Source organism: Chelonia mydas, chromosome 14 (assembly GCF_015237465.2).
Source record: "Chelonia mydas isolate rCheMyd1 chromosome 14, rCheMyd1.pri.v2, whole genome shotgun sequence".
NCBI classification, from domain to species: Eukaryota; Metazoa; Chordata; order Testudines; family Cheloniidae; genus Chelonia; species Chelonia mydas.
This window is the reverse complement of record NC_051254.2, coordinates 2,657,683-2,685,341: the sequence shown is the minus strand read 5'-3', so window position 1 is coordinate 2,685,341 and position 27,659 is coordinate 2,657,683. Positions and strand designations below refer to the sequence as shown.

The window sequence follows — 27,659 nt, the reverse complement described above, 5'->3', positions numbered from 1 at the left end:
GGGAGTGGGCGAGAGAGGAAGCCCAGTCTGGATTTCCCTCATTTGAAACTTCACAGGATTCTGGCTACTCTGGCTTTTTGGGGAGAGCAAGCTTGCCTAGAACCTGGTTCTGAGTGATCTCAACCCACACTCTTCTCCACAGGTAGTTGCTCCAGAAGCAGATGTAAGGATCATGTGGGCTGTTCTAGCCAATGAGCCAGCAGAGGCTCCTTGCAGAGCCGTGTAAAAGTTCAAGAAGAAGCTATTCAGCCTTAATGCTCTCACAGCCAGCTGTTACCATCACAAATCTCAGCAATGAATAGTTTCGTGCATGAAAGGGAAGGTCTGGGCAAAAGGTTAACATTACAAAACCTACAGGAAATTGCTCTCCGGTTGATAGGTGAAAGTTAAACGGTGGGAAGCGCATGGTTCTCTCTATATTGAGGACAAGAAAAGTGACGTAATGTTATAACTCAGCTGTGATTTCTTCCACGGACAATGCATCAATACATGCATTTTTATCTTCCAAGCACTCTGATACGAATTCTCACACCACCACCTCCATTTCACAGGGAGCCAGGCAGGTTAAGCGATATACCCACCATCATAGGAGGAAGAGTTCACGGCAGACTCACGAGTGGAACTTGGGACTGTCTGGCTTACACCATGCCTCTCACTGCATTGTGCAACGGTGGAGGTTCTCATAAAGAGGGTGTACAAACATTCAGTCAAGCACCATCTGGGCCCAGCTCTTTAAAGAACCAGTGAGAGCCATCTCTGCTCCAAGAAGTTTGCAGTCTAATTCAGAAAAAGATGAAAGGGCCCATCCCAAGCACTAGAGGGAGAGGTAACACCCCCTTCCTTCTCCCCACCCCTCAAGACACACACTTTAAACCCGACCCTAGAGACTCCTCCTGGCAAAGATTTTAAATCTTGGTTTACAGCTTTCTTTCCACAAACTCCCTTTGCCCCTTGCAAGACAATGCCCCCCGAGCACTGGCGACCAGCGCTGAAACCAATCCCACTTCAAAAATAAAAAAAAATCCGGACACGTGGCACAAATGAGTAGCTCTCCCCACCCAATGGCAGCAGCACCACAGACCCGGGCAACATACTAGAGATTTATTATACCAGAATGCAAGCCATTCCCAGCAGCTCCCCAGTCCAGGCTTCCTCCAGGATGGCCACAGGGATACTAGCAGCAGATAAAATGCACTTCTGAACCTCAGTTAGCCTCTCCCGGACTGCAGGATGTATTGGCGTGCTCACCTTGAGCTACACAAGTCTATAAAAGCCACCGCCCAAGTCATTTCATCTTAAAGCTGCTGCGAAGATAAACAGGGCCCGGCAGCAAGGAAGGGGTTAAAATCCGTGAATAAAACCTCAAGGAAATTCAAATTTAAGTATTTAAAAGGGTCTATGACATGGATTAGAATCTGCAACATCATCCTAATCCAGGCCACGAGCGCACAACAATCTTTCGCTGCTGAGAGTTTGGTGAATTTCCGGAGGAGGATTTATGGCTTATACCCTGCTAACATCTAAAGGCCCCGATCAAGATGCGTACTTGGTTGTGCAGGGCTCTGTATAAAGGGATGAGTTACTCCCAAGATCACTGGAATGACAAATGTACAGAGGTCACTCCCACGTGCAGGGTTTTGGCACCACGTAGAACAGTGTTCGTAATGGAAACGCCAACGCAACCATCACCTTGCAGTGAACTTGCGAGTGAGGCAAGCACACGGGTTACACAGTTACTTACGCACGCCCGTTCATTAACTCACACAACCCCCCACTTGACAGGGAAAAGCAGCCAGTGGCTAAGACTTGCCTGGGCCTACGGGGCAGCAATGGGAGTTGAACTCTGGCTCTTTGTCGTGTGCTCCAAACACCCCTCTCTAAGTCAGGTCCGGAGTCAGGTAGGGACAATGTCATGGTTGCAAAGAATGTAAACAGACTAGATACACAAAGCAAACCAGACTTGCTATTTTAGTCTACGTCTGACTCACACAACTATTTTCAGAGAACTATAGGCACCATTGTGAGTCCACTGGGCTCTAAACCCACCACACCCAAGGAGAAACAGCTAAACAGGTTGTTTCACATGGCTTTCTGGGGCTGCTATCAGCCAGAGTTTGCATGCTAACCTCGCAGAGGGTGGAACAATACACACAGGGCTGCACCTCCCTTTGTGTGGAGAAAAGTTTCACCTTGAGGTTTTCCAGGCCTAGGGATGGTCTCCACCACCATTTCCTCTCCCCCCTGCCCAATTATGCATTTCAATCAAGCGGTTAAGTGCATCTGACCACAGAGTAACGCCAATCGGACAGAGACTCTCAAGCCATGCTGCCACTTGTTCTAAAAATCCACGAGCCAATCCAACTTGTAACGGGAGCGAGAAGCCGAGCTGGAGCTGGGGAAGCAATCAAACGTGTCCGAAGGGCCAATGGGCTCAACACAGTTTGCCACTAACTCACTAGAGTTGCAAGATTCCTGCCAATAGAAGTCTGATCTCCTCCAGCACTGGGGCTAAGCATTGGCTCCTGCCCCAGACTTAGCATGCCAAGCCAACCGCGTTCAGCCCCCCACCCCGCCCCCAAGAGCGGGGGGAGGGCCAAGCAGTGACAAGCCAACCCTGCAGTGCAATCAGAGTAGCGAAGGCCTTGCCTTCAACTGCTAAAGAAGGTTTTTTAACCTTCGAGTAACTCATGCATGGGAGCTACCCAGTGGGAAAAAAAAACAGTGCAGACGCGGCACTTGGGTTTTACCCTGAGGAGCAGTTACCGAGGGCAACCTCTGGAGGGGATTTAGGGCAACTTACCTCGCAGTAAAACTCAAGTGCCTGGTCTTTGCACCTCGGGATCGCACACAGGTGTTAGTTACCCTGAGGTAAACAACCCCCCACCCCTTTAGCAGTGAAGATAAGGCCAAAGAAGGGACACAATCCCCCCCACATACACCCCCTGTCAGACTCATTTAGCTTTGACTGAACTGACCACAAACCTCTTGCCATTCAGAGGAAAATGCAAGAACCACTTTAACCAGGCTTCCTACATAGGGTGACCAGACGTCCCGATATTAGGGCCTGTGTCTTACATACGCAACTACACCACCCCAGCCCTGGGAAAAAAAAAAAAAAAAAGAAGTGTCCCAATTTTTCACACTTGCTATCTGGTCACCCTATTCCCACAACAAAACCACATTAAAAAAATAAAGCCGCGAAGTCCAGGGCTTGCTGACTACAGGGAAGCCTGAACGTATCACAACAGACATGTTAGCGTTTGCCGGTACTCCTGAGACCACACTGGAGGACCCCACACATACAAATTGTCCTCTGTAGTGTAGAACACACAAAGAGACAAACAGCAGCTGACCTAGAGCTTACAGACTAAAAAGACAGGGTGCACTGACAAAAAAAGTGTTCTCCTCACTTCCAGATTTATCCCTGATTATAAACTCACCTTTCTGGAAGCATCTCAGCAATTCTAAATGCAGTAGAAGGCAGATAGCTACAAGGTCGCTCTACAGAGGAGGTACCTCTTGACCAAAGTGGAACACTAACAATGCTGACGAAACAATCCTTCTGAACCAAACCGGGAGAGCCCTGGTGTGGAAGTGGAACAGAGAAGACAGGACACATGCAACTGATTAAGAAAGTTGACTAATTAAAAAGAAAGAAAAAAAAAAAAAAAGACAGCAATTAAATAAATTGGGTACCACTTCAAAACTAGGTCTTCATTACCCAACGCTACCTTAAATGGAACATCGACGGAGCAAGAGGTATCAGGAGGGGAATGCTACTTGTTTTTAAAGCCACCGCTGAAACGATCATTCTTTGGCCAAAGACAAGCCTGAAACCCAGCATTTGGGCAGCAGTTTGATCAGCTGAAAGCAGGATTCTAGGGGAACAGGTCTGTACGGGGATATTTGTAATCCTCATCTAGGAGCAACTTGGCAGCAGTTTTATTTCACGCCTCCCCCAAACAGAGTAAAGGAAACCTCAGCTGTGGTAGTTCAAGGGGAATGAGATTCTTGGCCTGCCTGTGGGCAGCCAATCTTAGAATCAGAATATCAGGGTTGGAAGAGACCTCAGGCGGTATCTAGTCCAACCCCCTACTCAAAGCAGGACCAACACCAACTAAAATCATCCCAGCCAAGGCTTTGTCAAGCCAGGCCTTAAAAACCTCTAAGGATGGAGATTCCACCACCTCCCTAGGTGATGCATTCCAGTGCTTCACCACCCTCCTAGTGAAATAGTGTTTCCTAATATCCAACCAAGACCTCCCCTACTGCAACTTGAGACCATCACTCCTTGTTCTGTCATCTGCCACCGCTGAGAAGAGCCTAGCTCCATTCTCTTTGGACCCCCCCCTTCAGGTAACTGAAGGCTGCTATCAAATCCCCTCTCACCTCTTCTCTTCTGCAGACTAAATAACCCCAGTTCCCTCAGCCTCTCCTCGTAAGTCATGTGCCCCAGCCCCCTAATCATTTTTGTTGCCCTCCGCTGGACTAATCTTACCTTCCTCTATGTCGCCAGCATGGCAGGAAGTCAGGGAAATTCAGCTCTCTTAAATATGTAAAAACCCAAAGAGGAAGCTGAACCAGAAAGGAGTGCTGGGGGGACATGGCCAGAAGACAGCCCATGTTTTCCTATTTGTGCAGGAGGTACCCCCTCGTTATGGTTAACATGGATGGGGAGAAGCTCTGGAGGCTAGAATACTACCAAGGGGAGTAAAAAACAAAAAGGCATTTTAAACAGTTAAGAAATAAAACTGGCGACACTAGCAAAGCAGATGGATTGCAAGATTGTGTGTCCTGAAACCCTAGATGAAGATCAATCAGATTTTTCAATAGCTGGTTAGATGCCTTTAGCTAAATCCTTTGATGTCAAGCAAAAGGCATTCAAATCCAAGGAGAATGAATGGCAGCGCCTCAGAAGTAGGACAGCTTGTGCAGCCAGAGTTTTAGTGCTTAGAGAAGGAAGACAAGCCCACGAAGAGAATTGTGCTTTTTTCCCCACCCAATGGGGCCAAGTAACAGCTCATTTCAGCCCTGCTTGCGTGGAGGGACTTTGGGCATTCGTTGAATAAGGCTGGTCTGGCATCTTCGGGGGAAACAAATCATTGCTTATGCTGTGTACAGAGCTGCACTGAGGAAAGTTTAATGACCAGGGGTGAAATCCTGGCCCCATTGACATCAGTAGGAGTTTTGCCATTGGACTTCAATAGGGCCAGAATTTCACCCTGGAAGTACAACCAGTCTCTTAAGTTTTGGACGATGTGAGGGGGAGCGAGGGTGGCTGTCAGGAGATCCTGCCCCATTTCATCGGTTTGTATAACACAGGGGGCTGACAGATCACCAGTAAGTCAGACTTGTACCATTTGGATACCAGGAAATGGTAGCTGGAGCTCAGTTCTGCAGAGGCTTAGGAACAGCTGCTCCATGGACTCTTAAGGAATGTAACAGCCCCCTGTGAACCATTCTAATTGCATAAAGCTCTCATGCAGCCCATCCTCAAGGATACATTAGGCACTTGGTGAAACCGGACTTCTCCGCACCAGTGAGATGCATTAAACACAATGGTTATGTTTTCCATCCTTGTTTTACAATCTTATTTCTTCTCAATGTTAACATCTGGGCTTCCAGCTGATGAAATGCAGCAAATGGTACAGATGGGATCCAGGTTCAGGACACATTTGTTTCAATACTGAAGCCTCAGCCAAGCCCCACGATTTGAGGCCTTGACTTTGCCACCGTCCATTCTAAAAAGCAATAGGGAGCAAGATCAGGCTTCAAACATCTGTAGCTGGGGCAGGGGGTGGGTCACCCAGCCCAGTGCCTGGCACAAGTGCGGTACAAACGCTCCGTTTCCTCTTGAAATGGTTTGCCTCCATTTACTTCCTGGAGCTAAAAAAAAAAACCGAACAAGCATTTGCCAGAGTTCTATTAGCAACTCACCAGCCCTATGGGACTGTGCTGGAAAGCAGAGGAAATCTTTGCAGTTGATCAATTCTGGTCCCACCGTTTATTGGGATCCAACTATTAGACAAAGTTTAACTGGATCTAGTTTCTTTATTTAAACACGAGAGAAGCCATAGAATAGGTCAGCTGCTTTTCCCCTGTATTTAAAGCAAACTCAAAAGTCTATCATATTACAGAAAAAAATTTTTTTTTAAACTAAGCAGTTATCTAGCTGCATTTTTACTACTTATATGTTAAAGAGATTCTGCACCAAGGGTCAGCTCTTTTCTTTTAGGTAGCTGCTCCCCTCCAAATACATGCATTCTCCCCCCCGGCCGGCATTCATCAGTGAATCTCCAACATCCAATTACCCAGGAAGCTTACACAGGGGACGGGTAGTGACTATATTCACAGTAAAGTACTAATTAGCTGACACAGGAGGTCATCAATATACAGACCTCATTACAATGGCAAAGACTCAGCCAACAAGAAATTACATGAATCTTCTGCATTTGAGCATCAGTAACCCTAGTGAAGGGAAGGGGGAGGGAGAGGAAACAAATGCCTCCAATGCCCAAATGTGGCAGAGGAACAAGAATTGTTGATAGGTGCTGGTTCAGCATCACAGCAGCTGAAGCCTTCTTCATACAGGACACAGAATCTGTTAGCGATATCCATAAACCTGAACGACTAGGCCTGCCTCTTGCAGAGCAGGTCTCCCCTAGAAGGCAGGTGGGGGAGACATTCCATTTAAAACTCTGAAACCTTTAAAGCTTCTGGTTACTCAGAATGACAGCGTTTTCTTCTAAGGCAATGAGCAGCTTTATCACAGGAAGAGCGAGAACAAACCGCATGTATTTGAAGGGACAATGGTATCTTGAAAGCTAGTTTACAGTAAAACCTCAAGTACCAGTAGCTCCAGGTTTGTCATGCCCGTTTTCGTGGTTTTGCCGTCACATTTTTCTCTTAAAAAAATAAAAAGGTACCTCTGGTATGAAAGTTACAGAAACAGGGGACTCTAGCTACACGCAAAGTGCTGAGAAATGCAAGAGGTAAGCAAAGTGGAGAGAGACATTTCTCTCTCAACTTTCCATTACAGTCTTATCAAATGGTAGGTAAGAGCTCAAAGAAGAGAGAGTAAAGTTGACTTTCCTGTTAAGATGGCCTGAGATTATTGGTGATTAACACACCCCACACAAGTTATGCACTAGTACTTTAACTTTATCGGTATCTGGTCAAATAGCATAGCTGGAAAAGGTTTGTTCAGTCAAGAGACAAGGAGAAACCTGCCATTCAGCTATGCACACAGTGACTTTGATATGCATGATGCACCTTTCTGACGCACACACTTATAACAAAACATTCTGGATCCCACCGAGCCCATGTGAAGAAATCCCTAGTCAGCCTGTCTCATTTCCAGAATTATTTCTATGGGAGTCAATAAATCTTCTTTCCTTTTCACAAGGTCTTTTGTTTTCACACACGCCAGCAGATGTTTGGAAGGTGATAAGAATTTTTAGAGTGCAACCTTCCCACTCCCCCTCACTTCCGCCACCCACAATGGAGAGACAAAGAAAATCAGCCCCCATCTGAAATTTGTCAGGCTTATCAAGGTTACTAATTGGATTGCAGAAACTGGCTAATTGAGAGTCAGTCATTTGTTAGGCTGTGGGCTGTAGCAATTCCCAGTTAAAGGGACAGTCAGCCTCTTTGAGATTTAGGGATACTGAGACCTCTGCCTTCAAAGGTAGGCAAGTTTGGGAGCCTCAACAGGCTGGTGATCTCTCAAAGACATTACTATTGGAGGAGTAACTAAAAATAAGAGGTTCCTACCATGCTGTAGAGACTGGCTAGAAACGACCATTAAACAATGTGCTCTTTCAACAGGTGTTCATTTAACAGCACTCCACGGTCTCATAAAACTATTTTGGTTATGTAAACAGGAAATATTTATTTGCATAATAGCTCCGACTTTCACAGCTTCCGAAGTTTTCCTGCTGAAGTCAATACAGGCACCAAAACAGAAAATCCATTGTTGGGGCAGTTATTAATTTAAGAAGGGTTTTCGTTGCATTTTGGTACTTTTGATGTCACAGAGGAAAATCCATTTCCTGCAGGGTTTGTGGATGGTGGGTTTAAGTGGACTGTACTGAATTAATGTTCGTACTCCTTAGTCACGATGTTGATGATCAGCTTTTCCCAGCGAAATGGGAATGGTAACGGCGATTGTTTTGACCAAGGTTATAGTGTACAGAAAAGCATTAAAGAAAGCCTAGCCTATGAAAGTCAAAGTCCCAGACAAAGGACACTTTACAGATAGTGAAGCAAAGCTACAGAAGCGACTGGTACAGAGTACGTGTTCTGGCTACATTCTGAACCTGAAGGAAACAGACGACCTATGTGAAGCGTGAAGAGGAGGGAAGGGGGTATGAACCACATGCCCTTTTTTTGTATGCAAGGTGTGCTGCTGTATAGAGCGGGCTCTTCATCCTCACACTGAACAAATCAATAGGCCTCGAAAATAGACTCTCACTAGGTTGGCGGTTTCATTCGGACTTCACGGTCAAGAATCAAGCAGCTAAAAATCCCATGCGCTATCCTGAGCGATTCATCGCTTTGCACACCGGGCTTCCCGGGAACACATGCGCAGCTGGTCTCTTGCCAAGGGGCTGAAGAAAGGAATGGCAGTCGTCCATCGGGGGCGCAGGGAGGAGAGGCAGAGTCAGAAAGTCTGCTTCCTGAAACATGGGGGGCTAATAGCACGGCTGTATCTCCAACCAGATTTAAGGGAGGCCAGAGAGCTGCTGTGAAGAGCGTTCGCCCCGTGTTTCAAACAGACTCACCAGCAGCAGTATGAAGATGCACTTTCCCTACTCCGTCCTCAAGAGTAACCCCTGGCACCATTCCCCAAGGCAGTTACTTTAAATCTGAGAAATTTTAGGATTAAGCCACACGAGGGCACGGCTTCCTATGTGTACAGGGCACAGTTTAGGTCTCTGACCGATGAGCTCTTAACAGGATCACAGATGGGCGAGGTGCAGAGAGGCCGTTCTCCTGCCAGTTCAGGGTTATCGGTGATTCAGCGCTTTGCCCAGTCCCATGTTAAATGACTCAAGCAATGGGGCTTCCACGACTTCCAAAGGGAGGTTACTCCACCAGCTAATAGGACTCGCCACAGGGGCGCTATTCCACAAGTCTGATAGGCCTGGCCGTTAGGCAGCATTTCAGGACATTCAGCTTGGGTTTTCCTTTGTATCCCTCGCAGATGAGACTGTAAACGGATGTGTTAAGCAACTGAGCAGCACCCAACACCATTAGCCAGCTCCATAAGCAGCAGTCCCTGGCCCTCGTACATCTGTTTCCAGATTAACTGCCTTACCCAGACAAATGACCTTTAACATTCACAGTGTTTATAACTCTCTCTCTGCTGCCATAGGAAGCTGCTACCTGAGAACTGCAAAGCCAATTAAGAGATTAATACAATGCCCCAGAAGATCTGGCAGAGTACTACAAAGCTTCCCATCTGGGCCAAAGGCACCAGTACATTCAAGTGGCAGGGCATGCTCTGGCTCTACACTCAGAGAACACACCTCACACGTTAACAATTCTATCAAAACCAGTTTAACAAGTAATATCCGGACTTCCCCAGCCCCAACAGGCCACATTGCTCAGTTCCTAAATGAGCACGCGCACGCCCCCCACCCCAATCCAATTGTCCATGCTCGAATGCAGGCAGGCAGTATTCTGGTCCTGGGATGGGATTCTCCTTAAGTGATCTGCCATGGAGCCTCGCCAGGCTTTTCTCCTGCAGATCAGACTACAGAAATCCTCCTCAGCATGCAGTAAAAGCAAAGCAGAATGTACCCTTGCCCTAGAGGTGTTTATCATGCATCCATCTGCAGTTTCTAAAGGGTGTATTTTAAATCTTGCCTTACAAGGGCAGTTTTTAAGGTTTGCAAGTCTAGCCTTCTCCACTTACATTACAAACAGCTCCAGAACAAAGCTTTAACAGGGCGGTGCCATCGGTTAGAATTAGATCGGGCCAACTGTATATCAAATGCAAATCCCGGAAGGAAATTCTCCTCCATCAGAGGGTAGTTTCATCTCAGCAATGGGAGATTAACCACCCTATTCTCCTTCCTCTTTCAGGGAAAGTTCCTGCAGCAGCAGCCTTGAGAGATCCGAGAGGAACCCTGTGAATAGGGAACCATGGCTCGTCCTCCAGCTCTGCAGGGGTTTTCTGGACTTGCTCTGCAACCCCCCCCCACCCCGTGAAGTCTAGTTAGAGTCTCACCATGCCAGTGCCTACGGGGCCGAGAGGAAAGTCACTAGCTGCCGATAACTGCTTGCTGGGAGGAGGAAGGGGGAGAAAATGCAGAGCCTTGACCACGACCCACTGTGTAACTAGTCTCGAAGGACCACGCCCGAGGCACCTCGGAGAGCATGACCCCTTGGCCGGTGACTCAGTAAAATTTTACTGACATTCTTCAGAAGCTCTTTCCAAAGACCGTGTCAGTTCCAAGCCCAAACCCACCAGGCTCTACAGTGACCAGTCGCTCTTCAGCCAAGCTCTCAGCGTCGAACCCCCTTCTGAAATCAGTACACAGCTCCTCCAAGACGCCTCTGAATCACTGTTCTTGGTGTTGCCATAGTGCCTCGGAGCCTTTCTTACGGGCCTGGACCCATTGTGCCTAGGCACGGCACATACTGAATTAAGCAGCACAAGGAGTCTCTCCCAGAGGTGGAGTTCGCACCATGGGCGCCGGTCCAGTTTTTCTGCATAAGGAACAAGAACTGAAGAGATGCCAACAGACACTAAAATGAAACAAGCAGGGAAAGGGTTTGATAGCCACATCCCAGTGAAGTGAAGTGAAGTGAAGTGAAGTGAAAGAGGGCATGTCTACGCTGCAGAGAGACTCTCAGAGCCTAGGGCACACTACGGGGCTAAAAACAGCAGCAGGCTTTGCCCCTGGGGCTGGAGCCCAGGCTCTGAAATCCAGCGAGGTGGGAGGGTCTCAGAGCCCAGGCTCCAGCCCGAGTGGAAATGTCTCCACTGCTATTTTTAGCCCCACAGCCCGAGTCCACTGACCCAGGCTCTGAGGCTCACTGCCTTTTTTTTTTTTTTTTTTGGGGTGGGGGGGCAGTGTAGTTGTACCCTCAGTTCCCAGGAACATCCAGGCAACTAGTCTATAGCTTCACTGCTGGCCGGACTGCACCCCACCCCAACCTGGGTATAACTTGCTTGACTTGCAGCACCCCATGCCTAGGAAAGACCATGAAAACCCTCCCTTAAGTTTTCTTCTGCAACACCAAGTCATAATGCTTCAGAATCTAGCAGGACCACCACCAGCTACAGACACACTTAATTTACAATACGTCTGACCGCACATTGTTTTCCTTTCAGGGCAGCATACCGTGAAATATCGAATACTCAGCTCCCACTCAACAACTCATTAACAAGGGCTCAGAGTAACTTCCTAGAGCAGCTTTGTGCACGATAGGTGTTGCCCTTCTTTTCAGCAAGGATCCACACAAATCATTGGAGAGCACCACAGTACACCAAGTCAGAGCAGAAGTCTGCCTGTGCTCTCTGGGTAGCGCCCCACCTAATCTGCAGCATCGATGGAAAGAAACATTCAGGGAATTCCTTACTTCATGCAGTCTCTCCCCAAGTACCTACCTACCTACCAAGGGAGTCTCGTCACTTTCCATATATCACTGTTCTTAGCACACGTGCTAACATAAGGCACAGTCCCTGCCTCTAGAAGCTTCCACTCTAAGACCCAGACAACACAATACGCACCCCGTACCGCCAGCGTAAACATGCAGTGGTGAGGACATCCAGGAGAGATCACGGCAGAAAGCTTAATAGCTATTTAAACACAAATGTCTGCCAGAGAGGCGGAAGACATGACCCCAGTACAGCTTCAGCACCTCTGGGCCTTTTGGTCAGAGGCAGAGAAAGCTCCAAATAGACTCCTAGCTCAAGTCTGGTCTTCCCTTATTTTCCTGATATTTTAAAGATAGGAAGAGAAACAGTGAAATACTGGTCATGTTCTTTGTGCATCAGGAAGAGAAGCATACAAAAAGGTACAAAGCCCAATTTTCCCCTGTACAAGGCACTTTTAAGGCCCTCTCTGAGGCATGCAGACAGAACATTCCAAAATCAGTTGCTGTTTGTTACTGAGCATCAAGAGGAAGGAGGTGATTTTCATCCCCCCTCTTCCATGAGATGGCATTTGTCTACACATGAAGTCCAGTGTTGTCAACTTGAGGCTTCCTACTGGAGTTCTGATCGGAGCAGACACCAGAGAGACACTTCTACTTAAATGCTCAACAAACCAGAGAGTCTATTAAAGGAATAAGAATAAAGCATTCTGGCTGTATGTTACTACATGAGATCATCCTTTCTACACACTTGTCTTTTATACATTCTCCACAATCAGATTTTAGACTAGGAACCAGAGAGCAGAGAATTAAATGTGTGTGGGTGGAGGCCTGAGGGGGATTAGAAAGGCTGCTGAAAGATTTCAAACAAACTCAACAAGCAACATTCATTAAACTCACAAGGTTCAACTCAGAGGAGTGAACAAACACCAACAGGAGGATTAAGTAAGCCTGGGTTCTCAAGACAGACTGCAAAGTTGTACAGGACTAAAGGAATAAAACTTGCGATGGCAGTTTTTCCACTTTCGGCTCAGTCAAAATGGAAAGAGCCCATTACACTCACACATTCATTCTACAAATGTTACAACAGGCTGGAAATGTGAGACATGGACTCTACCCTCATAATATTCCTCATTAACTTTTATATAAAGGGGTCAGACACATTTGACAACAGTCCCTCTTCCTAGAATGGAAAGAAAGCAATGTCTTCATCCTGGAGAGGAAAGGTTAAGCAGCCAGTGACCTGGGACTTTCTCCCCCGGATGGTAGAACAGCAGAGTTTGGCATTCAGCTGTGTCAGACTTGGCATTCTTCTTCAAAGCAACAAAAATATCCCAACTGCCTGCCTGGTGGGTCTTGCCTACATGCTCAGGGTCTAAAACTCAGTGGTTCTCAACCTTTCCAGACTACTGTGCCCTTTCTAGAGCCTGATTTGTCTTGTGTACTCCCAAGTTTCACCCCACTTAAAAACTTACAAAATCAGACATAATACAAAAGCATCACAGCACACTATTACTGAAAAATTGCTCACTTTTACCATCTAATTATAAATCAATTGGGATATAATTATTGTACTTATATTTCAGTGTATAGTATATGGAGCAGTATAAACAAGTCTTTGTATGAAATTTTAGTTTGTACTGACTTTGCTGGTGCTTGTTATGTAGCCTGTAGTAAAACTAGGCAAATATCTAGATGAGTTGATGTACCTCCTGGAAGACCTGTGCGTATGTCCAAAGTACTCGTACCCCTCGTTGAGAAACACTGGTCTGATTGCCATATTTGGGGTCAGGAAGGAATTTTCCCCTGGGTCAGATTGGCTGAGACCCTGGGGGAGGGGTTTGCCTTCCTCTGCAGCATGGGGCACGGGCCATCTGCAGATTTAAACTAGGGTAAATGGTGAATTCTCTGTAACTTGAAGTCTTTAAACCACAATTTGAGGACTTCAGTAACTTAGCCAGCTTAGGGGTCTATTTCAGGAGAGGGTGGGTGGGTGAGATTCTGGGGCCTGCAGTGTGTAGGACATCAGATTAGCTAATCACGATGGTCCCTTCTGACCTTAAAGTCTGTGAGCCTATGAGACAAAAAAATCCCAGGCTAAGGCCATGTCTACACTACACAGCTTTTAGCGACATGGCCAGGTTGACACGGCCGTGTCACTAAAAGTCAGGCAGCGTGAACGCTGTTTGTTGGCACTTTTGGGGTTTGCGTTGTCGACAGGAGAGCGCTCCTGCAGACAACGTGGGCATTCACACAGGCACTTGCCGCGGCAAAGAGGGGTTTAAGTACCTGTGAACGACAAAAGTTGTGTCATTCAATTTGCAAGTGTAGACATAGCCTAAGAAGAACAGGACAAAGTCACTGCATGCATCTGGGAACATCTTTTCATGTTGGTAAAGGAGGAAGATTATCCCCCCTCCCCCCCAAAAACACAAAGGGAGGATCATCTTAGGTTTACTCCACTAATGCAAGACAGTAATTTAACTGCCAGTTAAAACTTCTAGTAATGAATGAGGGAACCTAGATCAAAGTAAACAAATGGCACTTGTTTGATGCTATCAGCGAGGGAAATTGTATCTTGTTAAAAGGATTGATAAGTTCAAGGTCTTCCCAGGAAAACTAATACCTTCAATCAAGGATGCTGTTTAGAAAGCCAGTTTCAGAAGGTCACCTCTCCCATGCCCGATGAATTCTCTGATTAGGAAGCAGTTTATGTCATTGCCCATATCAGCTCTCCCAGATTTTAGCCACAATTTTAGTCTCCAGTAAACTACGCTTTTTAAAAACCCAGGCAGCAAAAGCAGTCAATATTAGACCACACCCACTAGAACATGAATAACTACACACGGGCTTTTATTTTAGGTCTAGTTATTCAGACTAGAGAGCAAAACTGCAAGGGTCATTAAAATATTTTCATTATTTTAAATTTTAAGCCCTGAGCCAAGGAGCTGTGCAACAAGAATTAAAAATGCAACACTCAAAACCTTTCAAACGCACTGAAAATATTGAAGTCACCCAACCAAAAGAATGCTGGCAGATTCCACACGTATGCAGTATGTATGTTCCAGAAGCCCTTCTTTAAAACCTTTATATTTTTCACAAACTGCAACGAATTCCCACCAGATCACCAAATGACACACATCAGACTTCAAGTTTCTCTCTCAAATCTTTTGAAGCTGTTCAAAAAGGGAAGCAAAAGGCTTTTAATATAAATGGGAAAGTTATGTTCTCATACAGCTGAACTATTTTTGCTAAAAAAATTTACAAAAAACTGTCACTTCCGGGATCGTAGCTAGGTTGCCACATATTTCCGCAAAGAAGGTAAAGAAACTGGAAGAACTAGGAGAAGCTGAAGATGAACCTTTCAAATGGAAATACTTGTACAACCTTCATTATTGGTGTTGCTCCATGTACCATCCACCAGGAGATCAGATTTCTTTTTAGTGTTCATTTATTACACAGAAGCAGATTACTGTGGGCAGTTTTAACCTGATAAACTAGATGTCAATATGACATTTAATGCTTCTCCACAAACGCTTCAGATTAAGCCAGCGTATTGTGTATAGTTGGTCCAATGTCAGAATCAGTGTAGGATTTACAGTAAACTAAAGCAGTCGGGTCTATGGAATTTTGCGTGGAACTTACTGAAAGCAGGACTGATCCAAATTGAAGACAGGAGGTTTACGGTCCCTAATTTTGGAAACCTAAAGTCACCTCATCTGAAGCCTTTGTCCATAATCAACTGCTCCTTAGAGTTATATTACCGAGTACTAAGGCAGTTACCTAGTACGGTACTCTGGCTAGCAAGACCAGCAGGCGCAGTCAGTAGGAAAGAATAGTTTTCTTCCATTCTGGAAGACTACAAGGCAAGATGTCAAAGGGTATGTCTACATGGCAAAAAGCCCTTAGCAGCAACTCTCAGAACTGACTATGGGGCTAAAAACAAACAGTTCCCGAGCCCAGGCTCCAGCCCAAGCGGAGACCCTCCCCCTTTGCCAGGTTTCAGAGCCCAGGGTCCACCCTGAGCAGGAATGTCTACAAGGCTATTTTTAACCCTGCAAGCCTGAGTACATTGCCTCAAGCTTTGAGGCTCTTATTTTTGCAGTGTAGACATACCCTAGGGCAGCTGAGAGCCAAGCAGGGGACGATGGTGCATCTACAAAGGGGAGCTTGGGAGAAAGGAATGCATTTATGTGGAGCTGAAATGACCCGAGTGAGAGAACTCTAGAGTTAAGGCAAGAGCCGCTTTGACAGTGCCAGACTGACCAAAAAGAGGTGGAAATGCAGTTCCCTGAATGCTTTATCTCAAGAGTAAATAGAAGGGAGGGAAAGGAAGAGCCACTGAAGGGGTTAGAACTGATGGTGCCATTAGAGTAATTCTAATCTGCTGGGCTAATACAAGTCATGGGGTGCATCCAAATAGGAAAACTGCAGACAGCGTGTACCAGAGCCAGCAACCACTCTCTTGCGGTCAGCAGGGCCCAGCTCACAAATCCAGTTCCAGCAGCATACAGCCAAGTCTGTGCTGTAGGAGATTGCTGCCAAAACGAGCACCAGAGTAAAGCTTTACTCCGTCGTCTCTTTGCAGCTGACCCCTTCTGCCTTTCAAAGGGGCAGGAACTAGCTAGTTGGCTGGTGCTGTTCAGCTTTTTTAAAAGTCGGACACTTTTGCTCTGACAGTTCAAGCAAACTCACTCCCCAAAACTCTTCAAACCCAAACGTAAAACCAAAGCACCCAAGACTATGCAACTGTTTCACCCACAGAAATATAGTTACAGCCATTAAATAACCCCATAGAAAATGGGTTATCAATATGAGCCTGAGCAGAGTCCGCAAGTCAAACATCTTCACATTAACTCAGCTGAGTCAGGCCTGCCAGCGGAGTGCGTCTTAGCAGTTGCTGCAAGCGCTCGTAACTGGAATGACGTTTCCAAATCAATCCCCTCCTAACCCAGATAAAGAGACACGGAGTCAGCCACACGTTTGCACCAAGCAATCCAAATGATTCACGTGCTAAGAAAATAACTTGCATTCCCATCTTCCGAAGTAAGAGGGGTAAGGGAGAGATCCATTTGACACAGCCTCTGTTTATCCCACAGGGCCCCTCAGACAGAGCTCCAGTAGTATCGGCAAGCAGGCAGCAAGAAGTCTTTGAATATGCTTGCTGCCTCGAAGCCTGCATTCTTCTCTTGGTTCTATGAAAGGTAGGGACTGCCTCTTCTCCTGCGAGGACAGGAAAACAGTCACTGCCCCAGCACAGTCATCAGACTTAACAGGTGTGTGTTTACCTAACGTGGGACAAAAACATGCTTTGTTCTTTAACTTTAAATAACTGGAGGCTGGTGATGACATTTTCCTGGCAATGCATAAGAACACACCACATATGGAGACAAACACAGTGAATCTCATACACAGACTGGAGGTGGATTTATTCCACCATCACAGATATTCCACCTAGACGGTCCATCTGCTGCAGGTTGGCCCAACCACATGCTAGATGATCGCTCTAAAAAGACCGAATAAAAACCAGTCATTTGAGAGGTTTCTTTTCCCTTATGAAAGGGCAATGTCAGATGGCTTCTTTGTTTTGTTAAGGGAGGAGCATGCCAACTGAGCTCATGTTAGCTGAAATTCCTCATTTGTACAGCATCACCAGTTGAGGACGCCAGGAACCGCACTGGGTCACTTACTATGTGGCCAACAAGCAGGCCGTCTTAGTTAACTCTAGTATTTCAAATCCAAAGGGACATCCCTACCAGAGGCCACCCATCTGAGGTAGGTAGGGGGAACTCCACATTAGATCTGACAGCATACCGCTTGAGCTGAATCTGGTTTCACTCCTGTTACTTAAAAACACTTTGACTCTATTTATGATTAAGCTGCCTGACTTACCCAGTTCTTTAGATCCTTGGCTTTCACTGGCCAACTCCCCCATTTTAACCAGAGCATCAAAATATCCTTTTGCAGCATACGTTACACCTGAAAAACAACCAGGAAATAGTATTCATTAGCTTCAGGGCTTATAATAATTTCTATAATGCCCAACAGGGTGCTAGACACTGTACAGGACAAACAGACAAGGGCCCTGGCCCTCAGAGCTTGCAATTAAATTTGAGGTAGTAGACAATGAATGGGGGTAACAAATTCGCAAGGAGGGGGTCAGGATGAGGCAGGGAAAGGGTGACAGCATTAAGTTTATGGGGTTATTCAGACAAAAAAAGAGTACTTAAGAACTGGATACCTTTTCATAAAAGCTCCAGCACGACTATCGTTGCCTATAATAATCATTTTATTGTTCAGAAAAATCACTGCTAAACAACAGAACACAGACTTTCATTACAGTTCATTCTTGTAGCTAGTTTGTTGACATTGCAACTACACGCATCACTTTTAATCAGATAAGTGGGAAGGGGGTTCCTCTAATCACAAGAACATGGTCAACACCCTTAAATTATGTGCCAACATGTGTTACTGATTAAGATAATTTCTTTAGGTGCCCTTCACAAGGGCTACAATCAGAACTACAAAATAACAGAAAGGCAATTTAAAAAAAAGTTACAGGAAGCCTTGTGCTGTAATGTTTAGTCTGGATAGGGAACGGAGGCTACAGTCAGGATCTCAAAGCAGGTTTTCCCCAGAGTGCTTTCAGAGATCAAGGGTAACATGTTGATTTTACTCTAGGCATAGGTTTAAACAAAACCACACCCAACAGCTACACACTCAGATTAAGTTAGCAACATTTTAAATAAGAGGCTCCATTTCTTGTCCAGGTCATTCAGGGATGTATTATTAAATAAAATTACCTTTATTCTCAAATACAAACAGCTTTTTCGCCTGCAAGATTTTGTGCATTTCCTCCCCGGGAGGAAATTTGATTTTTAAATGCAGCCCACACAGAAGGAGAGACTTAAAATGAAATTAATAAGAAACACCCACCAAATTCCTGAACCACAATTTAGTTAAGGTTGTTTATCGGAGCTGGAAGTCACTGCTGCAAATAAGGCACCGTTAAGTACCAGTTCTCCAGGAGATTACCGGAAGAACAATTCTATTTTTCTTTAGTTTGTGGAGACTGCTAAGTGAGTCCTATTGGTTATCTACAGCCGGTGCATGTGTGGGGATTAGGGGTGACTGTTCAAAGGAGTCGTCTCTGAAATCTCAGCCAAAGGATGTGATACTGCAGAAGTCTGAGTCACCAGATACAGGGGGCTTTGTGTTTATTTTTTTAATTAAAAGAAGGAGGGCTGTAACTGAATGCAGAACTTAAACAGGCAGGTAAAGATAGGAACTGAACTCCAAGGATCCCAGGGCCCTCTACAATAGAGGTTTTCAAACACTGATTCTTAGAACCTCAGCTGAATCCTTAGGGACTTTTCTCTGAAGGTAAGAAGCAATTAAATTCTATACACCAGCTCAGTTCTGAGAAGAAACCGCCAATAGGGCCCAGCTGGATTCAGATCAGAAAGCTTTGTAAAAATGAGTGCTACTGCGTATTTTCAAGGTTGCAGATGATTGAGCTGGATGGACTCCACTTGCTAGGCTGCAGACCTCTAACCTAGAAAACCTGCTTAGACACCTATAGCAAGAACGAGCAAAAAGCAAACGGGGGAGGTTAGGGAAGGGTTCAGACCCAAAGGGGACATGGGAAGGTGGTACTATATAGGAGTTGGTAGTTTCCATCCAAACATTATTTTGGGGAAAAAAATCTCAAGACTAAAATCAAGGTGGAGCTCTCCGATTTCACATGATCACACTACAAATTAGATACATTATACTTTACTTTAAGTCTCAGACTTCACTTTGCTGTGCACCCCTTTCCATAAAAACATGCCTCAGGACAGACTCACTTGAGAACTGGACCATAAGAGGTTTTCATGGAGCTCCTTTAAAAGTATGAACTTGTTCTTTTAATTAAAAAAATATATATGCAACCACCTAATGAAATGGTTTTTCCCATAAATCAAAAGACAGATGAAAAAGGGACATACGACAACGGGGTCTTCACAAATGGAGAGAGGGTCCCTAAGGAAGGGAAAGTCTATCCCATTGCTCAATTAAATAAAAAAAAAAAAAACAAAAACAACACAAACACACACCAATCTGGCTAACAGGCAATCAGCAATGTTCAAATAGCCAAGTCCAGATTAGCAAGCCAATGGGTAGCTTCAGAAATGGCTTGGTGTAAACTTGAGTTGCCACGGGCAAATGATTGAAGCAGGCATGGATTTACCGTGTGGCCCATAATGACAGGTTTCAGAGTAACAGCTGTGTTAGTCTGTATTCGCAAAAAGAAAAGGAGGACTTGTGGCACCTTAGAGACTAACCAGTTTATTTGAGCATAAGCTTTCGTGAGCTACAGCTCACTTCATCGGATGCATACTGTGGAAAGTGTAGAAGATCTTTTTATACACACAAAGCATGAAAAAATACCTCCCCGCACCCCACTCTCCTGCTGGCAATAGCTTATCTAAAGTGATCACTCTCCTTACAATGTGTATGATAATCAAGGTGGGCCATTTCCAGCACAAATCCAGGGTTTAACAAGAACGTCTGAGGAAGGGCGGGGGGGGGGGGGGGTTAGGAAAACAAGGGGAAATAGGTTACCTTGCATAATGACTTAGCCACTCCCAGTCTCTATTCAAGCCTAAGTCATTATGCAAGGTAACCTATTTCCCCTTGTTTTCCTAACCCCCCCCCCCCCCCCCCCGCCCTTCCTCAGACGTTCTTGTTAAACCCTGGATTTGTGCTGGAAATGGCCCACCTTGATTATCATACACATTGTAAGGAGAGTGATCACTTTAGATAAGCTATTGCCAGCAGGAGAGTGGGGTGGGGGGGAAGTATCTTTTCATGCTTTGTGTGTATAAAAAGATCTTCTACACTTTCCACAGTATGCATCCGATGAAGTGAGCTGTAGCTCACGAAAGCTTATGCTCAAATAAACTGGTTAGTCTCTAAGGTGCCACAAGTACTCCTTTTCTTTTAGTGTGGCCCATAGTTTGTGACATAGTCATATTGTCTCATCATGTAGAGGTGTAAGATGACAGCATCTGCCATGCAATGTTGTGAAATGGTTCAACATGAATCATTGTTTATGGGGTACACATTGCTGACCCACAAAAGAACTTCCAGGCTTCAATCAGGTCTTTGGGACATGGAACATTATCCTAGAAGTCTTCCCAGTGCCCTCAGGATGTAGTGAGGGCTCTTTAAAGAGCGTTAGCTCAATCCCAAAAAGGCTTATGAGATTTCAATCTTCTCTGAAAGGTTCTGGAGGTCCTCGTGAATTGGTAAGTTCAGGCTGGCCATGGCTCACTCGTACTCATGAGCTGTGTGGGAGTCTCTCCGGCTCTTGAAGAAGGGTGTATATGCCACATTGGACAACCATTGAACAGGGTTGATTTTAATGACCCAGTTAGAATTCTCAGGGCAGCATTAAGCTGCGCGTCCAGAGATTTGGTATGCAAGCTCCCCATCCGGACTGGTGCACAATATTCAACAACTGAGCACACCTGTGCCTGAGTGGCAGTTCAGAGTGTGTGAGCATCAGTGCCCCGTATCATGCACGCAACTTTTTGCACAAGGTTAGCCCTTGCTCTTAGCTTTTTACGCATCTTTTCCACGTGAGCGTCAGAAGTCAAGCTTCTGTGCAAACTTATACCCAAGTGCTTCAGAACCGTTAGAACTGTTGACTGCAAAAAGGTGACATTAAGTTACTCCCTGGCTGCTTTGTTGTTGAGGTAAAAGGCTACCACCAAGGTTTTGGAGGCATTGGGCCGGGGCTTCCAGTTCTGGAAGTATTTTGCTATTTTCTTGAGCTTGGTGGAGAGGCTGTCACTAATGGTGATGGGTCTTTGCCTTCTGCTGCAAAAGAAATGTTAGCATAACAAAAGAAAAACCCTGTACAAAATTAGGAGAGGTAAGTCACTAATACAAATGTTGTTAATAGTGAAGAGACAAGCACAGATCTGTGAGATAAACCCTCATTGAGGGTGTGTGCTTTGCTGATCTGCCCAGTCGAAAGGACACAGCATCTACTTGCTCAAGATTGTGGCCAGCAGTCACACAGTGCTACAGCATTTGATGACCCTCGATGCCTTGAGCCCAAATCTCCACACTGTGTCATAGGCGGTGGATAAACCTATCAGCGTTGTTCCAATTTCTAAAATTCGCTGGAAGTCAGCCTCTGGTCACAGCAGCTTCCTCCTGGTCTGAAACCAGCCTGCTCCTTTGGCAAGACAGCCTCAAAGACAGGGTGAGACACACCAGTAAAACCCTCCCCAGTAACTAGGGATTGCTGATGGCATCATTGGGTGGTTTTCCAGGTCTGAGGAGAGCAACGACTGTTGTCCTGCATCAGCTTTTTGGTATCTTCCCCGTCGAATGCACAGCATTTAACAGGTCTGCCAGCCATGCTTGTCCCTTTGGCCCCTGAGTCTTAAGGAATCTGGGATAAATACTGTCCTCCCCAGCAGCCCTTCCCTTTTTATTTCTTGTTCATTTCTTCTGCAGCACGTGGCAATGGCGGCAGTGAAGTGGAAGGACTTTGGACATTTAGAAAAAGCACTTTCTGAACAGTCTGTCTATCCAGCTCATCTGTTTGGGTCCTCGGATTGCAGGGGAGGTGCAAGGCGACACCATTGGCCATCACTTTCGGTTGCTAGCATTTTACCGAGTCAGCTGCTCCAACCTTAAAAAGGAGCCTTCAGGCTGTGAGACCCTCTACTGTCTCATTCCCTCCCTTCAAGCGGGCAGAGTTCAATGGCTCTATCAATGCTTCTGCAGTGTCTGGCTCACCATTCCTCAAGGGGTACTTCTGTCTCCAGGGGCCAGCCAGGAATACAGACCTTGCGATAGCCATGAGAAAGGGGTTTTGCAGAAGCTTTAATAAGAAGGTGAACAAAGCGCTCAGTCACCAACTGAAATTAATAGGCAACAAAAGAAGTATTTTTTTAACACAACGCACAGTCAACCTACGGAACTCTTCGCTGATGTTCTGAAGGCCAAGACCATAACAGGGTCCAAAAAAACTAAAATTCATGGAGGATAGGTCCACCCATGGCTATTAGCCAGGATCGGCAAGGATGGAGTCCCTAGCCTCTGTCTGCCAGAAGCGGGGAATGGGCAACAGGGGATGGATCACTTGATGATTCCCTGTTCTGTTCATTCCCTCTGGGGCACTTCGCATTGGCCACTGTAGGAAGACAGGATACTGGGCTAGATGAACCTTTGGTCTGACCCAGTATGGCCGTTCTTATGTTCAGTTTTCTCAGATCAGCTGGACACGATGCAGCCCTTCAACTTCTGCAGTATCTGCAAACTGAACTGGGTTGCATAAGTTTCGGCATGGTTTCAGCATTGATTCAAGCAACAGACCTTCAAAGCCGCCATGCATGATAACGGGCTGTGTTGGTTGCCAGGAAAGTTTCCCAGCACCGGCTGTGAAGCTTGCAGAGGAACATTTACTGTCTTTCCTCAGACAACAGAGGTCGAGATTGTGTTCAGTATTTCCTCTGAGCAAGCAAAGATCCCTTCATTGTTTGGGGTCTAAAAGAAGGTGTATGGTTATGAACCAAGCCCAACCTGTAAGCTGCTCACCAGCTGCATCATTTCTGCTATAGCCCCATCGCGAGTGGTGACTATCGAAATCACACCAAGGTACAAAGCTGGGTGGGAACGAGGTGGCAATACAGGCTTCAAGACTTGGAGGTTTATAGATGTTCACAGATGTTCATTGTGGTCAGATGTCCAATTCTTTTCACAGTAATAGAGATGCCCGTGATCTTGGATTCCTCCAGGGCTGAGATATCTTTAAGACTATGCCTGATGTACACAGCAAGGCCAAATTTGGTCATTCGTGGTGGTCATGAGTTGGCAGCCATGAATTCTACATCTTACAGCTCGCTCACAGTCTGCGGCACGAGCTTCTTGTAGCATAACTAAGTCAATGTCACCCTCCTTATGCACTCCGGAAAGATTGTCAGACTTGGCATATGACAGACCTTCCACATCAAGTTGGTGCACACCGCGGCTGTCCTATGGGTCTCCTGTGCTGTGCTAGACAAGGACTCTTAATTTCGCATTGCTAATCCTATCAGGAGATGGATATCCGGTGGCTTTCAGGAGCAAGATGACAACCGTCAAGTGACGCTTCTTTTATGGGTTATTATTAACTCAACGCACATTGTCAAAAAGCTACCAGACACCGATGTGTCAATCTCCCGGTAGGATCAGCAATGTGAAATCTTATAGCCAGACAACCTGCCACAAAAGGGATGACACAGGAAGCATTGCGTGAAGTTCATTGCTATCCAGGAAATCAGACTAAGTGATCATAGTGGCCCCTTCTGGCCTTAAAAATCTGCGAATCTATGAAAGCCAACAGGTCATTTAAATTTATGTTTCTTTAACTACCTCCAAAAGGACCTGATATTCCAAGTGAGTGACTTCACATCTGAGGAAACTGGGGTTATTTAGTCTGCAGAAGAGAAGAGTGAGGGGAGATTTGATAGCCTTCAACTACCTGAAAGGGGGAAGGAGGGGTCCAAAGAGGATGGAGCTTGGCTCTTCTCAGTAGTGGCAGATGACAGAACAAGGAGCAATGGTCTCAAGTTGCAGCGGGGAAGGTCTCAGTTGGATATTAGGAAACACTATTTCACTAGGAGGGTGGTGAAGCACTGGAATGGGTTACCTGGAGAGGTGGTGGGATTTCCATCCTTAGAGGTTTTTAAGCTTGACAAAGACCTGGCTGGGATGATTTAGTTGGGGTTGGTCCTGCCACGAGCAGGGGGTTGGACTAGATGACCTCCTGAGGTCTCTTCCAACCCTAATCTTCTAGGATTCTATTTTAAGAAGTGGCTAGCTATACTACCTAGCTCTGGGCACTCCCAACCATGAAAAGGCAGCCTTTAAAAATCAGAGGCAAAAATTAAAATCTCCATTTTAAATAAGGATTTTTAAAACAATATTTTATTCATATTTAAAATGGCAAGATGGTCTTTAAAAAAAAAAAGAAAAAGAAGAAGAAGATTGCAAATATATGGTTCTCACCCCCTACTAACAGCCAAATCTTTACTGCTCAAGCCCTTTCCAAGCTCATCATTCTTAAGGTGCTTTGGGGACCAGGCTTCTTCAGGCACCGAGTGCCTGGGACAGGCTTTGTGCCTCTTTGTCGTATCAGGACTTTTTTTTTTGTTTTTAAATATGAAAAACCACTCTGCAATTTCCCCCCGCCCCAGGGGGAAAAAGGCATCCAGTAACATTTCAAAATTCCAGAGCGCTGCCCAGCTGCACCCAGTATGTCGGTATGCCTCTGCCCAGAGCCCTCCCCCCGACCACCACGGGGGTTTCAGCACTGAATGCATTTGCAGCACAACTTCACTTACTTGCCAAGGCTTTTTCATAGTTCTTGCCCATGGAAATGAAGTTCCTGAGGCTGGGATTGTACTGTTCCATGATCGTCTGAAGGAGAGAGCACAAGAAGCGGGAGACGTTAGCAAAGCTGGTTGGGCGAGGGACAAGCAAGAACCAGAAGGGCTCCCTGCAGCAATACTGAGCATCTCCAGGTCTGTTTTGTGTACGCACAGAGTGGCTGATTCACCACATAGCCGTGCATGGCAGCATGTGTGTAAGTCCCAGAAGCAGAGAATCCTCCCACACAGCCCTCTATAGACAAACACCATCCAAACTTACTGACGTTTTACAGGAGGGTGTTGGCTGCACATACACAGCCCGGTTTTAAGTACGGCAATGTTTTATGAATAATTCCAGACATCATGAGGATTTTATTTTCCTAGAAGGATATTTATTTTTTCCAGCACTGGCAATATGAAGCCCAAAGAGTAATAGGATCATAGGATGATCTATGATCACAGCAGCTGGGGATAAACTAGAATCATTCCTAAATCAAATGGATAACACAGCAGAGTTGACAGAATGAGAGCTGTTTGGCTAAATAGAAGTATTGTTCATATTATCTATTTTGTATTTATAACCCATGTATTGTCTTGTCCTTTCTTGAAAGGACACATAGGTGGCATTATCAATGTAGAAATATATTTATGGAGTACAAAGAATGCTTTTGTACCTGGATGTAACTCCACGTGGTAGGTATGCCAAATTGCATTTCGTGACACTGTAGAGAGAAAGGTGTATAAAAGGACCAAAGCACCCATTCATACATCTTCCTTTGACAGTATCTGCAAAAACCTTCTAAAAAAAATAAAACAAACGGACTGCTTTCCCCCCTAATTTCTCAGTTTAGTTATAATATTTCAGACCATATGTTTGCTTCAGCTCTCAGTATATTATAATATGGTAAAATGTGTGGAGTAGAATTTTTAAATATTTCTACTCCTAAATGCAAGCTAAAGAGAACATACATATTAGCTTCTTGCATAGGATAAACACACCCTCCCTTTTGGAAGAATGAATGGGTAGCAATCGCAGCAATACCAGCGAGGGGGTGATATGCAGAAAAAGGCAGGCTTCTCTTCGCTTACACTGCATTGGGCATTACTCAGCAACTGTTGAATCAGCTCAACAGATTAAGAAAGAGGATGGAAGGAACCCTCATTTTCTTTTATCATCAAGGGCAACTCCTCCACAGAGCTACTCCTCAGCATGTGCGCCAGCAGCCTGCCATTTGGCACAGCACGGATACCTAGCATGAGACCGAGAACCCAGAGATAACAGCAGCCCTCAGGAACATCCTAGGAACTTCTCCTTCAGCCCCTCTGGCTGGCATGAGCCAGAGCAGAGTCTCGTAAAGGGTTAGGGTTGGACCTATAGATTCCTGGTTTTGATACAGTCACTGCCCATTGATAGTGAATGGCTGGACAATGGAGCTAATTAGGTGGCATTCTCAGCCGTTTCCTAGCAGAACATACGTACCACGGCTGATCCCAAAACCCCCTCACCACTTGCCTGGAATTTGCCTTTAGTAATTTAAAGAACACGGAACCACAAAACACTCAGCCCGAGCTTTCTCCTGCACTTATATGTTCTTAAAACTTCACACACACCCCCTCAGCTTCCCAGTACCTCTCAGTCTTAGCCCCACCCCCAGAAAGAGGCTTAAACCCCCTTATGCTACTGTATGGGCACCAGGAGGTCTCAGCTGGTCAGAAATAGGGAGTCAGCAGAAATAACTTTATAGCCATGCAATAATCTAGCATCTGGGGGAGTCCGCAAAAGAGCTCTGTCCTAGACCTTGCTACCTTGTCACAGGAACTTTTAAACAAGTGACAATTAAGAGATAATTTAATGCACTGAAGAAGATTTAATCTAGACAAAAAAAATTCAAGAACTAACAAAACCAGTTAAAGGTGGATTACTCAGTCTGGCTAGTCCAGAATTATCTAGTTCTGCACCAGCCTTTCACTTCAAGAGCCACCATAAGTCAGACCAACTGCAGAGCGGACAATGAATGGCAAGAGGGAATGCATCATTCAAGGATTGCCCTGGGTATCACCATAGGCCAACATCAGTCAGATCACTCACACTTGACAGAAGAGGATTTGGAGTAAGGTATTAAAAAAAAGTTAAAGGGCCAATGACAGAATAAAATGGCAATCACACAGTGAATGCATCCTTCAGGCAGGGTTCACTCCAGCCTGGGATCAGGCCGTGTGCAACATGGCAGAACCTGCGCTCAGAATGGCTGATATTGCGGCTTCTTGTAAGGTCTGTTGTAGTTGGGAGGGAGGGGACAGGAAATGCCAATACACCAGAGACACTTTCTGGATAGGGAGGGTATTTTCACTTTAGTGGGAAAGTGTTGACTTTTTTCCTAGCTCTACATACAGTGATCAGATCTCTACCAAAGAATGGATCTTTGTAAGTTTGTAGCAGGCTATGAATGGCTTGTCCTACCCTGCTCTGCTCCAATAAGTCATTCGATCTCCTTGTAACTATTGCATCTTAAAAACTAGACCCAAGTTCTCCAGCTGAGCTCTGTGGGAAGGATAACCAAGTCTCCTTCCTCTCACGGACCCTTGAACTTAACTCTGGCTGCATAGGGGGAGCAACCTGGCAGCTAACACAAGCCAGGG

The 27,659-nt window shown here is 45.6% G+C and overlaps 1 protein-coding gene across 4 annotated transcripts in view; it reads right to left on the bottom strand.

Annotated features, from left to right (window-relative positions):
* Positions 1–27,659, bottom strand: part of BAIAP2 (BAR/IMD domain containing adaptor protein 2) — an 86,103-nt gene that overhangs the window by 45,872 nt on the left and 12,572 nt on the right. For all 4 annotated transcript variants that reach the window (XM_037913891.2, XM_037913892.2, XM_037913889.2 and 1 more), the window contains exons 2-3: positions 24,993–25,068; positions 17,500–17,586 (exon numbers count right to left, since the gene is read on the bottom strand). In XM_037913891.2, the coding sequence (XP_037769819.1) occupies positions 17,500–17,586; positions 24,993–25,068 (163 nt within the window). The remainder of the gene's footprint in view (positions 1–17,499; positions 17,587–24,992; positions 25,069–27,659) is intronic.